This window comes from Haemorhous mexicanus, chromosome 25 (assembly GCF_027477595.1).
Source record: "Haemorhous mexicanus isolate bHaeMex1 chromosome 25, bHaeMex1.pri, whole genome shotgun sequence".
Lineage (NCBI taxonomy): Eukaryota > Metazoa > Chordata > Aves > Passeriformes > Fringillidae > Haemorhous > Haemorhous mexicanus.
In genome coordinates, this window is record NC_082365.1 from 645,554 (window position 1) to 659,234 (window position 13,681).

The 13,681-nt window shown below is 53.0% G+C and overlaps 1 protein-coding gene across 1 annotated transcript; it reads left to right on the forward strand.

The window, feature by feature from the left end:
* Positions 1–4,498: 4,498 nt before the first annotated feature.
* On the forward strand, positions 4,499–13,363 carry IRF6 (interferon regulatory factor 6). The gene is made up of 8 exons (XM_059867523.1): positions 4,499–4,634; positions 9,369–9,545; positions 10,395–10,599; positions 11,029–11,151; positions 11,251–11,397; positions 11,630–12,022; positions 12,395–12,513; positions 12,807–13,363. The coding sequence occupies exons 2-8, from the start codon at positions 9,372–9,374 to the stop codon at positions 13,026–13,028; spliced, it is 1,383 nt and encodes a 460-aa protein (XP_059723506.1). The 5' UTR covers positions 4,499–4,634; positions 9,369–9,371; the 3' UTR covers positions 13,029–13,363.
* Positions 13,364–13,681: the final 318 nt, after the last annotated feature.

Consider the following 13,681-nt stretch of genomic DNA (forward strand, 5'->3'; position numbering starts at 1 on the left):
TGCCCCGGAGCACTGAGCACTGGGCACGGATAAAAATAACTAAAGATCATTAGGAGATTCCCACCCATGAGCCCCAGAGACCTTCAGATGTTCTGAGCTGTGCCCTATTTAGAAGCAAACTCCAGGGGCTCAGGGTCTTTCCACACATTAATTCCTCCCTGTCAAAGAATTTGGGAGCAGAGGCTCCCTGTACTCACAACACACAGCCCCACTCTCTGTCCTGCAGGGTTTTCCAGGGAAAAAAGGGATTACAGGGGAAGGAACATTAACCTTTGCAGGGCTGGCTTGTGTTACCTGCCTGTGGGGGCTGCTCAGTGCTTCAGTGAGATGGGGCACAGGAAAAACAACAACTGCAGAGAGGGAATCCTGAGAAGACAAACACTTCCACAGAAAAACCTGCTGGTGGATTAAATTAATTGAATGCCTGCTGTAGGCTGTGAGACTATTAGTGAAGGCACACACACACATTCCTCTTACTGCACATCTCCATCTTAAAGATTTAAGCCAAAAAGAGCAGGAGTTGTTTATTTCCATATTTTTAGGGCATATTCTCCTTATTCCCTTCCCCTCTTTGTGTCCATGGAAATTCTCCTGCCTGCCCCTTCCCCCTGAAGCTCATTTCTGGCTCTGATGACAGACACAAAGTGCAGCTCTTCCCTGGGTCACTCCTCTGTCCAGCCCCTCCTCTCAGCACACACAGAGCCCTCTCCTCTGCCTCAGCAGCCCCCAGCTTCTCTGCACAGCAGCCCCATTGTTCTGAACCCCAGCACTATCTGTGTCAGTGGACAGAATGACCTGAGCTATAAATGTGCCCAAGCCAGCCCAATATCTTCATTAAGAGGATTGGAGCAGCATTAATAGGAAACCATAGATTCTCTTATCCTGTGTGCCAAGGCCCAGATGGATTTAAGCTGCTCATTTTTTGGAACTTTTTGGTGTTGGTTAGGTAAGAAGAGCCTCCCTCATGGAAGAATACTGGTTAAGAGCCTGGCTGAAATCTGAGTTTGATATTGCAAAACAGTGGAGCAAGTCATGCTGCACTGTCAGAGTGGGGCTTGGTCTGAACCCACTCACAGCTGCAAGTGGCCCAGCAGAGGAACTGTGTGTATATATATTTATATATTTATATTTGTATGTGTTTATATACACACACAGAGATTTGCAGGCATATAACACAACCTTACACCTTTACATGTGAGGACACCCAGGCAAGGTTTGGTTTTCACTTAAAAGAGGAGCAAGGAGAGGACAGAGACAACACAGCAGAAGCCTGGGGGTGGGCGGGAAGGGCCAGAGAAGTTGCCAGAAAATTTAAGACTGTTCTATTTCAGTTGAAGCATTTTTATTTAATGGTACTCTTGTCCATCCTCGTGCCTAGAAGAACACAACACAATAATGAACTCAGCCCTTCCTTTTGGGAGTGCTTCAGCCCCTGGCTCGGAGCTGCCTCGCCTGCAGCAGAGCAGCTGTGGGGCAGCCCACCAGAAACATAACAATAAATCCACCCCCTCGTCTTCCTCTTCACTAGAGCTACTGGAAAGAGGTATTTGATAACCACAGTCATGTTTGTAAATGGTTTTATATAATTTTTGGGATTATCTTGGCTGGTGAGGCCAGGAGCTCTCCCTGGGTCACAAAGAGCCCCAGGCCACAGAGGGGCTGCCAGGACAGGACAGGGTGGGAAGGATTTGTTCCTTTTCCCTGCAGCACAGCTGGGGAGTTTGGGATGTGCTGGGTGAAGCCTCTCCACCATTTTGTGCTGCTCTCCTGCACGGAGCTGCCTGCTGGAATGTGAGTGCTGAGAGCACACAGCAAGACTCCACATGCCCAGGACATTGTCTTGATTCATTGCATAATTTTGTTTTGCCTTATGGGAACTTGGTGATCTGTTCCCAGGAGAGAAAATGGTTCCTTTTTGTTTTGATGACTGCAATCTTCTCCAGCTGGGAACAAAGGGCTGCAAGAGACCTGGAGCACAAAGCCCAGCTGCTGCTGTTGCAGGTATCATGACGTACAATCGTGTTGATAAAATAGTGATATTAATTTGGCACTGAAATAAAGTAAATCCCATAGCTCCTGGTATGAAAATTCCTCTGCACACCCTCTGTGTGCTCTGCAGACTGCACTGGAAGAGCTGCTGTCTCTCAGCCAGGAGGATGTCACTTCATAAGGTACAGTTTATCAGCCAAAAGACCTCTTCATTTGATTAAAAACAAATTACGCAGATAGAGGTAAATATAGGCAGAGAGAAGTAAAAATAAAAAGAATAATTTCTTGAAACATCCCAGTGCAGAGGCTGGGGCTGTTTGTGTGCCTGAAGGAGCAGGATCAGCGCTCTGTGTGTTGTGTCAGAGTGACCACTTTGGATGATCAGTTACAGCCAGGTAACACCTGACTGCACATCCTGCCTCATGAGCCACCCCTGCATCACCACCTCTGCAGCTCCAGAGCTGGGCAGTTTCCCAGCCAAGAGCATGGAAAAAGATGTGCAGCTGCTTTCCCGTCAGCTGCCTACCCCAACGTGCTGCCACACGCCTCAGCACGGCCTGGGAGAAACTCAAGAGCAAAAAAAAACCACCAAACCCTGCAGAGGGCTGGGCAGACTCATTTGTTTGGCATCTGTGTCGGGGCTGGGAAGGCAGCAGAGGCTGTGGCAGAGGCAGCAGGCACAGCTGCCTGCCCTGGCCAGCTGCAGGGACACTGCAGGCAGGACTGGACCCTTCTCCCCAGCTGGAGCTCCCAAGCTCAGCAGTCCTCACAGCTGCTTTGCCACATTGCTTCATTTTTAAAATCCCCCTGCCCTGCCCTGCCCCAGGATCCCTCCTGCAGCTTGGGCATCTCAGTGTCCTTCCAGTGGGCAGGGAAGGGCAAACCCCTGGGCAGGCAGTGCCAGCCCTGCCGGGCAGCCAGGGCAGCAGCAGCGTGAGCAGCAGCCCTGGGGTCCCCCTGCACAGCTCCCCAGAGCCCCCCACAAGCCCAGCCAGCCCAGAGCATCCTGCCCTTTCCCTGCGGGACAGAGGCGTGGGCAGCAGGAATGCAGGAGCTTTTGTGCTGGCCTGGCTGAGGAGAGATCAAAGATCCTGCAGAGCTTGCCCTGGAGTTCAGCCCAATACCTGCCCGTGTCTCCTCCTGGCTGCAGGGACAGCAGGGGTGTTTTACTCCAGGAGCAGCTGTCCCCTGATTGACCTGTCAGGAATGGTCAGCTACCACTAAGGGAACCCATCTCACCCAGCACAGAGCGCTGACTCAGGGGTCACATCTGCTACTCTGCTTATTGCCAGGAAGATTTTCTAATGTGCTGACAAACTCCTGCATGTTTCCTCTGAGTGGAATTCCATGCTGAACGAAGCCTGAAATATTTACCTTGCACTTGGTATCCAGCAAGGCAAACTCGCTCAGGAAAACAGTGAATTGTTTTGTCTCTGTGTGAAGATCTCCAAGATTTTGTCCAGTTCCAGCCTCTTGGCTCGGGACTGAGCTGTGGGTGTAAGTCAGCCTTCCCAAAGCCAGGGCTGAGTATTTTCCATAGTGTTCATGGTGAGAAGGAGAAGGGAAATTCCCATTTTTTTTCTGGTTCATTGAAACTGAAAGGTGAAGCATTGTATGATCCTTGAAACCAAGATTCACCACTGAGTCACAGTTCTCCACCTAGGAGGAAAATAAATAAGACGCGAGGCTGGAGGGCAGGAGCCTGCAGAGGGACCAGGGAGAAGCTGCTGTGCCCCTTCCCAGGGGTAGGTGTGACCCAGAGCAGGGATGGAGCCAGGGAAGAGGGACGTTTTTATGCTTTTCAGAGAAAAAACTGTGTGCCCGTGGCTTTCCTCAGAGCTTTCAGTTTTGGCTTCATCCTGTTCTATCATTGCCTGGATATGGATTTATATGGATGGATGGATGTGGGACAAGAGCAAATGTACTTAGGTTGTGCTAGGGGAGGTATAGATTGGCTATTTGGGAGAATTTCTTCACTGGAAGGATGGACAAGCATTGGAAGAGGCTGCCCGGGGAAGCAGGGAACCAGCGGCCCTGGAGTGTTCAGAACCCTGCGGATGTGGTGCCGAGGGACACGCTTTGGGGGTGGACCCGGCAGGGCTGGGTTAATGTTTGGACTCGATGATCTTCGAGGTCTTTTCCAGCCTTAATCATGCCGTGATTCCATGACTCAGCTGAGTATGCTTTGAACTGCGAAAAAGCCCAGGAACTTAATGCTTTCTTCCCAAAATATTGCATTTAAAAGGCAAAAATATCCCACTTTAAAGCAAACTTCCTTTCCTAAACACTCCATTTACCAGGGGAAAAAAAAAATTATCCCGTTTGGAAGTTCCTAAAGATTCCGTTTGACAGGGAAAGGGCCGCGGCAGAAGGGCGGGGGTGCGGGGAGCCCCGCTCGGCCCGGGTCCCCGTGCGGGGTTCGGGGCAATCTGCGGGAGCGGGGCGGGGCGGGCGGCGCGGCTGCGCCGAGCGCACCTGGGCAGGTGAGGGGCGGGCCGGGCCAGGTGAGGCGGGGCGGGCGCTGCCCGAGCGCGGCCGCCGCTGCCCGAGCGCCGCTGCCCCACGCGCGGGCCTCGCGGGGCGGCCCCGAGCCCCCGCGGGACGGAGCGGCCGCAGCCCCACGGACGGACGGACGGACGGACGGGGTGAGCTGTGCGGGGCGCGGGGATCGGACGGTACCGGCCCCGGAGCCGCCCGGCCCGGGAGCCGCCGGGCGCGGCCCCGTCCCGCGTGGGGCTCCCGGCCGGAGCGGGACCGGAGCGGGACCGGAGCGGGGCTCGGGGCACTGCGGGGCTCCGTGCGGGGCTCTGGAGGCTGCAGCGCCCGGCCCGGGGCAGGGGCGGCGGTGCGGGGGCGCCGTGCGGCTCCGGGCGCAGCCGGGAGGGCAGAGCCCGCTGGAAATGCCCATTGAGCGCTCCTCGGCCCCGGGCTACGCCTTCCTATCGCTGTAAAGCGAGGCCTAAAATTAGGGCAAGGCTGGCGTGTTCCCCCCACCCCCTGCGGTCTTCGGATCGCGGCTGCTACACCCCAAGTCCCCACAGTTTGCGCAACAACTCGTGCACCTTCCAATTTCAGGGGCTGCCCGGCCGTGGCGAGGGCTGAGGTGACCAGATTGGGGTGTGCAAACTGGGAATTCAAAGAGTTAATCGTGTTCAGGGGTGGTGGGGACAGCAGGGGTGGAGGGAGGCGGGAGATGTACAGAGCTCTGAAGTGCGGGAGCCCCGGGTTCCCGGTGCAGGGAGGTGATTCAGCGTCGGATGGCAATTCAGCCTGTTTGGAAGGTTTGCCTTTGAAAAAATGAATACAGGTCCATGAAATCCAGGATAATATAGTCAAATAAAGGTAATGAGCAAGGAGAGGAGTCTGGGGGTTCGCAGGAGTGTACCCTGAGAAAATCCTTCCATCTTCAGAGGCTTTAATAGATGAGGTGGAGCTGGAACACTGAGTGTATTTGGATCTGCAGGTGAGGAGCGAAAGCATCTGTGCAGCAAAGCTGAGTTGGGCTTCAGGGTGGTTTTCCTGGTGCTCCGTGTGCTGTTGGACTGTCTGGGACCTCAGCAGGGCCCCGAGTGTCACCACGGCTGACTGGGGCTGTCCCTGACCTTGGTCACTCCTCTGCAGCCCTCTGGGGAGTGGCTGCAGGCTGTCTGCTCCTTCCTGACTTTGAGTGGCTCTTGTTGGGCTCAATGTCTCCAAGGAGAAATACTAATAATTAGGGTACAGGCAGTAATTACATCACTGACCAGAGCTGCATTAGCAGAGCAGGGATGTGCTAATTATCCCTACCCAGCGCCCAGACTGAGTGGGAATAAAGGGAGCTGGAGAGTCAGAAGGTTTGTGCACCAAGGAGCCACTGCCTTGGCAGAGTCATAAATGTGCCCAGCCATCCCCAGGTGTCTACCAGTAGTGGAACCCACCGTGAGTGTGCCCAGCCATTCCCCAGGTGTCTGGCAGTAGTGGAACCCACCGTGAGTGTGCCCAGCCATCCCCAGGTGTCTGGCAGCAGTGGAACCCACTGTGAGTGTGCCCAGCCATTCCCCAGGTGTCTGGCAGCAGTGGAACCCACTGTGAGTGTGCCCAGCCATTCCCAGGTGTCTGGCAGTAGTGGAACCCACTGTGAGTGTGCCCAGCCATCCCCAGGTGTCTGGCAGCAGTGGAACCTACTGTGAGTGTGCCCAGCCATTCCCCAGGTGTCTGGCAGCAGTGGAACCCACTGTGAGTGTGCCCAGCCATCCCCAGGTGTCTGGCAGCAGTGGAACCCACTGTGAGTGTGCCCAGCCATTCCCCAGGTGTCTGGCAGCATTGGAACCCACTGTGAGTGTGCCCAGCCATTCCCCAGGTGTCTGGCAGTAGTGGAACCCACCGTGAGTGTGCCCAGCCATCCCCCAGGTGTCTGGCAGCAGTGGAACCCACTGTGAGTGTGCCCAGCCATTCCCCAGGTGTCTGGCAGCAGTGGAATCCACCGTGAGTGTGCCCAGGCATTCCCCAGGTGTCTGGCAGCAGTGGAACCCACTGTGAGTGTGCCCAGCCATCCCCAGGTGTCTGGCAGCAGTGGAACTCACCGTGAGTGTGCCCAGCCATCCCCTAGGTGTCTGGCAGTAGTGGAACCCACTGTGAGTGTGCCCAGCCATTCCCCAGGTGTCTGGCAGTAGTGGAACCCACTGTGAGTGTGCCCAGCCATTCCCCAGGTGTCTGGCAGTAGTGGAACCCACCGTGAGTGTGCCCAGCCCTTCCCCAGGTGTCTGGCAGTAGTGGAACCCACTGTGAGTGTGCCCAGCCATCCCCAGGTGTCTGGCAGCAGTGGAACCCACTGTGAGTGTGCCCAGCCATTCCCCAGGTGTCTGGCAGTAGTGGAACCCACTGTGAGTGTGCCCAGCCATCCCCAGGTGTCTGGCAGCAGTGGAACCCATCGTGAGTGTGCCCAGCCATCCCCCAGGTGTCTGGCAGCAGTGGAACTCACCGTGAGTGTGCCCAGCCATCCCCTAGGTGTCTGGCAGTAGTGGAACCCACTGTGAGTGTGCCCAGCCATTCCCCAGGTGTCTGGCAGTAGTGGAACCCACTGTGAGTGTGCCCAGCCATTCCCCAGGTGTCTGGCAGTAGTGGAACCCACCGTGAGTGTGCCCAGCCCTTCCCCAGGTGTCTGGCAGTAGTGGAACCCACTGTGAGTGTGCCCAGCCATCCCCAGGTGTCTGGCAGCAGTGGAACCCACTGTGAGTGTGCCCAGCCATTCCCCAGGTGTCTGGCAGTAGTGGAACCCACTGTGAGTGTGCCCAGCCATCCCCAGGTGTCTGGCAGCAGTGGAACCCATCGTGAGTGTGCCCAGCCATCCCCCAGGTGTCTGGCAGCAGTGGAACCCATCGTGAGTGTGCCCAGCCATCCCCAGGTGTCTGGCAGCAGTGGAACCCACCGTGAGTGTGCCCAGCCATCCCCAGGTGTCTGGCAGCAGTGGAACCCACTGTGAGTGTGCCCAGCCATCCCCAGGTGTCTGGCAGCAGTGGAACCCACTGTGAGTGTGCCCAGCCATCCCCAGGTGTCTGGCAGCAGTGGAACCCACCGGATCGAAGTTGAAGGTTGTGAGAGGCTGACTCACCGTCTGAGCCCAGCAATGGGATTCAAGTTGATTTGCTCTCAGTTATTGTGTCAACAAGTCATTGGTGATAAAAGGTCATAAAGCATTGTGGTGCCGAGCGCTGACAGACGCTGTCTGCGGGCCCAGGGACAATCCCTGCCAGCACCCACCTTGTCACCCGACTCCTCTGCTGTGAGAGGGGCACAAATCTCTCCTGCTCTGGGGTTTGAATTTACTCTGTGTCTTGCAAAGGTGTGTGCACTGCACATGTTATTAGCAGGGACTGCTTGTAACGTTAAGTGAGGTGTAACGTTAAAAGAAATGGTGGAAAGCAGCTGCGCTAAGGATTCTTCAAAATGTCACTTTTGTTTTTCCCTTTTCAAGAGGAATCAGTACCTGATTTTGGTCTCAATTCCAAGTCCAGGATTACCCTGGACTTTGTGTCTTTGCAAGCACGCTTCTGAAGGTTTAATTCTGACAGCATTTTCAACATGGAGGACCAACCCAGCAGAGTTTCAGGAACACTAAAATAATTTTGATGATTGCTTCCTGATCCTTTGCAGCTCCTGGGAAACAGTCTGGTAATGTGCCCACACATTTTCAAACTATTATTTAAAAATGGTTTGCAGTTGAAGCTGAACATTTTCTTTGCAGAAAAGATAAACAGATAAACTGAGTTGTGTTTGGATTAATTTTGTGTGAGCGCTTGCCTCTGAATGAGATCTGCAGGTATTTGAACAAATAAAACCTGTTCCTGGACTAGTTCTTGGATAGGATTTTTTTTAATCTTCTCCATCTCTGCTACCAGACACATTTTGCAATTCCTCCAGCAATATTCAAGGCTTATGGCAAAGGTTTTACTTGTCCTGTAACTGCTTTATTAATGGGAATATTTGTAATTTCTCACCTCTGTTTCAGGATTTACAAAGGAATATGGGAGGTGCACCCTCTGAGCACACGCGTAGTGCAGAAATCCCCTCCCAAAATCTAAAGATACTGAATGTGGCCTCTTCTTAGAGAGGGACACATGTTAATTTTGTTTGTTTGGCTTTGTTCTACACAAGGGAAATACTGTTGGCTGGCTGCAATTGTGTGAGCAGCACAGGGCTACTTAACAAAAACATTAAGTAAACAGCAGTCGATTTTTAGCAGCAGTGCAGGCAGACCTGCAGTTCATGTCCTTCTGGATAAACATCCTGGTTATTACAGGTCACTGCTGTTTGCCAGTGATCATGCTGCATTCAGGGCATTCATGGAAAAGCCATAAAATGACTTTCAGAGTCTGTGGCTGGGGTAGAGCAGCCCCTGTGCCTCAGCCTGGCCCCTGCACCTCGGCTAAAGCTCCCAGTCGGGGCCAACTTCTCCTCGCTGAGAGTCTGACAGGACTGCAGGAGCAGAGATCAGATCAGCCCCTTCTTCAAGGCCTTCATGGAGGCTTTGGAAACCCTGCTGCCTGTTCTTGCTGTGGCTTGTTGGTGCCTTTATCTCCTGTTCAGGGTTTACAGCCCAGCTCTGCTCAGGGTCGCGCTCCGTGTGCTCGTGGAGCACAGATAACACTGAATGCGTACCCTGGAACACTGACTGTGAGCTGCTGTCCCTGTGCCAGCTCTGGGCCCCCTTTGGGAGGTGTGGGACTCTCCCCAGCAGAGGAGTCACCCAGCTGAACCTGAACTGGTGCTTTTGGGGTGCAGTACATAAAACCCACAGCAGTTCTACAGCCAGGGCCCTTTCTCATTACACAAATTCAATTTCTTTGAAGCAAATGAGGCTCGAGTAACCTCCAGCAGTGGCTCTGCTGTCACCCTTGCAGAGCATGGCCCTCCACCCGCGCAGGGTGCGCCTGAAGCCGTGGCTGGTGGCCCAGGTGGACAGTGGGATGTACCCCGGGCTGATCTGGCTGAACCGCGAGGCCAAGCGCTTCCAGATCCCCTGGAAGCACGCGACTCGGCACAGCCCCCAGCACGAGGAGGAGAACACCATCTTCAAGGTGAGGCGGGGGCAGCTCGGGCGTCCCACGGCTCTGGAACACAGACAGAGGGCTGGATTGTTGGCCCAGGAGCTGGACAGGCATCTCGGGAGCTGTTTGCAGGCACATTTTATTGATCTGACCTCAGAAAAGCCACTTTGTGCACCTGGATGCCAAGCTTGGCACTGCCTGGGATGGTGTTGAGTTCTTTAACCCTTTCCCACCACCAAAGGCCGGGTGCTGTGTGATCCTTGGTCCCTGGAAGATGACTGCTGTTGGCTTCATCTGCTCAGGCTGGGATGTGGTCACTAGCTTGTTCTTGGCAGCAAACCATCAAATGCTGTTACATAAGTCTTAAGAGGTCCACCACAAGCTCATCACAAGCACTCATCGCTGCTGTCCCTAATATCCTTATCCCAAGGGATTCACTGTAACTCCCTGCACTCCTTTGAGGAATTTCTGACCTTTGTCTTGGAGGCATCTTGGACCAATAATCTGATTTTGGGGTGAGAGAGGGAGAGGCCAGCCGGATGTCTGTGGCTGTCCTTCCACTCCATTTTAACCGAGTCCATTCCTCCTGCACAGGTTCCTTATCCAAAATGACTTCTGGTGTTGAATCTGAGACCCACAAAATCCCTAACCCAGAACTGTGAACATTCTTTTGGAATTTGGGTTTACATCTTTTTTTCTCCACCTTCTTTCAATAGCAAAACTATTAAAGTGGGAATTTCCTTTTTTGTTATCACAAGAGCTCTAACTCAGACTTCTGCAAGAGAAGGATTTTACAGTGGATTTGTTTGGAGGTTTGGATTCTGATAAAAGCTGCTCTGTGTGGAGGGCTGGACTGAGCTGGCTGTACTTTGTCCCCAGGCATGGGCTGTGGAAACGGGAAAGTACCAGGAAGGAGTGGACGAGCCAGACCCTGCAAAGTGGAAAGCCCAGCTGCGCTGTGCGCTTAACAAGAGCCGGGAGTTTAATCTGATGTACGATGGCACCAAGGAGGTGCCCATGAACCCAATTAAAATTTATGAAGTGTGCGACATCCCGCAGTCACAGGGATCAATCATTAATCCAGGTGAGGGCCTTGCTGACACGGGCTGGCTCCTGGGCTGGCTCCTGGGCAGGCGTGGGTCCAAGGGAGCTCCTTCCCTCTCTGCATTAACTCTGCAGCTGCCCTGGTGCAGCAGGAGCAGCTGCCAGGTGAAGCCTGTACTTAAACTGCAAGGACTTTGAACCATCCTTTAGTCCTAAAATTTAAAAAGCTCTACACATGTATGTTTTCCTGCTAAACAGTCTAATGTTGGCAATACTGTGTCTTACTGCATCAATACTTTACCCTTCGCTTTCTAGAATTATGTATTAAACTGAAAGTAGCGTGTTGTATGGATCAGATTTATCCTTTAGTGAAATTTGAAAAATAGACAAATTAATATCCAACGTGAAGATGATCTTTTTCCAGTCTTTCATGCTGATCATCCACCCACAAGAATGTGCTTGTTTGCAGGTTCCACTGGCTCAGCTCCGTGGGATGAAAAGGATAATGATCTTGATGATGAAGAGGAGGAAGAATTGAATCAATCTCAGCATGTCCCAATTCAAGAGACATTTCCATTTCTTAATATCAATGGTTGGTGGCACAGACTAATGTATTAGTGAAGGTATTTATAAATTGCTGCCTGTGTGAAATAAAATCTTGATTTATTGAGGAGTTGTTGCCTTTTTGTAGATTCTCCGATGGCTCCAGCCAGTGCAGAAAACTGCAGCCCTGAAACTGTGTGGCCAAAGAATGAACCTCTGGATATGGAAATGCCCCCAACGGCGCTGCAGCACGACTTCTTCAGCAGCCCCGAGCTCTGGATCAGCTCCCTGCCAAGTACGTGCGTGGGCTTGTAACAGTGCTTCTGCTTTTGTACTTTAAAACCCCACAGAAAACAGTGTTTTGCCTTTTTTCCCGTGGCTGTTTGGGAGTGAGTGAGTGAGGAGAACTTGTGTAGTTTAAATAGAATTGTGTGTGGTTTAAACATCCCTGGGAGGGCAGTGGGGCTTGTGTGGTGTCCCTGCTGCTGGTGCTCCAGGAGAAGGCACACCGATGGTTTCTCTCTCAGTGACAGACCTAGAAATCAAGTTTGAATATCGAGGAAAGGAGACTGGACCCACAACGACCGTGAGCAACCCGCAGGGCTGCAGACTTTTCTACGGAGAGCTGGGTCCTATGCCAGACCAGGAAGAGCTCTTTGGGCCCATCAGCTTGGAGCAAGTCAAGTTTCCAGGGACGGAGCAGATCACCAACGAGAGGCAGAAGATCTTCACGAGCCGGCTGCTGGATGTTATGGACAGGGGACTGATCCTGGAGGTCAGCGGCCACGCCATCTACGCCGTGCGGCTCTGCCAGTGCAAGGTGTACTGGTCTGGGCCCTGTGCCCCCTCCTCCACCACCCCAAACCTCATCGAGAGGCAAAAGAAGGTCAAGCTCTTCTGTCTGGAAACCTTCCTAAGCGGTAAGTAACTTCTGCTTCTGGAGAACAGCTTTGGACACCGCTCGTGGCACTGTTGGGAAGGGTGGTCTGCACTGAGCTCTGCCTGGGTGCACCAGGTGTGGACAGCGGGTCAGGGCCACTGCTCCTGGACTTCAGGGGAGCTTGGAGCGGGTGTGTGGCAGGAGAAGGACACTGCACACTCATTTAATGCTCTGAGAGACTTCAGAGGGCCTTGCTTTTAAAGAAAGCACTTCACATGCAAGGGGTGAGTGTAGCTGTGCCAGAGGTGGCAGAGGACTGTGTAGGTAAGACCGGGGTGATGCAATGAGGTGGGATGTCATGGGTGTTTCCCCTAAAGAGGACAACCCTGCAGCACTCTGCTTTTCTTCCTAGAGCTGATTGCCCATCAGAAGGGACAAATTGAGAAACAGCCACCGTACGAGATCTACTTCTGCTTTGGAGAAGAGTGGCCCGATGGAAAACCCAGGGAGAGGAAGCTGATCGTGGTGCAGGTAGGGCACTGGGGCTCTGGGGTGACATGTGCCAGTCTTGTTTGGTTTGGGATCAATTCCCATGGATACTGAGACCTGTTATTTTCTGCTGTGGCTTCTGACACCAGGAAAATTCCAGTAAGACTGGTGGTTTGGGAGAGCAAATACAAATGTGACGTGTGCTGAATAGAATTGGTTTGTGAGAGTGATTTAGGGTACTGTAGAAACCATCTCTGCGTCCAGGACAGGGGTTCCTGCAGAGAAACAGGGATATTCCACATGCCTTTAGGCTAAAAAAGGGACTTTTCCACCAGGTCATCCCCGTTGTGGCACGGATGATCTACGAGATGTTCTCGGGGGACTTCACGCGCTCCTTCGACAGCGGCAGCGTGCGGCTGCAGATCTCCACGCCCGACATCAAGGACAACATCGTGGCACACCTGAAGCAGCTCTACCGGCTGCTGCAGAACCACCAGGAGGGCTGGCCCATGCAGGCCCCGGCCATGCACATGGCACAGCCCCTCCCAGCACAGTGACCCACCCTGGCTTCTGGCCTTGTACATATTCAGGAGTGTTTCTTAACCAGTGCCTTGCCTCAGTCTGAATAAATAAAATCTGTAAATCTTGTCATCTTCTACAATTTCAGCAAGTTGTGGTGCTTTTGTTCTGGAAGTGGCTCAGAACAGAAGGGATTACAGGAATGCTTCTAACTCCTTCACCCTTTTCAGCTGTTTGCTTAAACAACCCCTCTGTATACATCAGATTTCAGTTCTGTAATATTTTTTAATCTGCTACAATACAATGTATATAAACACTTGATCATTAGGAGAAAGAAAATAATCTGTGCTCTATTAAATCTGCCTGGACAATATCACCTTGTCTTCTTTTTTTCTTTTTAATGGGGCTGTTAACCTCAAAGGCTGATCTCCTTTCAGTGTGGGGGGTGAATAGGGATGCCTATATGCCAGCATTGTAAATGCATATATGACAGAATGGGGTTGGAAGGGACCTCTGGAGCTTCTCTAGTCTCCTGCGGATGGATTGTTGACAACCCTGAGCACTCAGGGATGGCACAGAGCTGTCAGCAGCTCCCAGCACGGCTCGGTGCTGTCCCTGCACTGCTTGCTTTGTGTCCAGGCTGCGGCCACTGTCCCTGTGCCCTGCTTTGTGCCCAGGCTGCGGGCACTGT

Bases quoted from the DNA above. Each gene is read 5' to 3' on its own strand.
- IRF6 (XM_059867523.1), top strand. From the start codon at position 9,372: ATGGCCCTCCACCCGCGCAGGGTGCGCCTGAAGCCGTGGCTGGTGGCC. The intron at 11,152-11,250 runs GTTGGTGGCACA...GCCTTTTTGTAG, and splicing joins TCCATTTCTTAATATCAATG to ATTCTCCGATGGCTCCAGCC. The intron at 11,398-11,629 runs GTACGTGCGTGG...TTTCTCTCTCAG, and splicing joins CTGGATCAGCTCCCTGCCAA to TGACAGACCTAGAAATCAAG.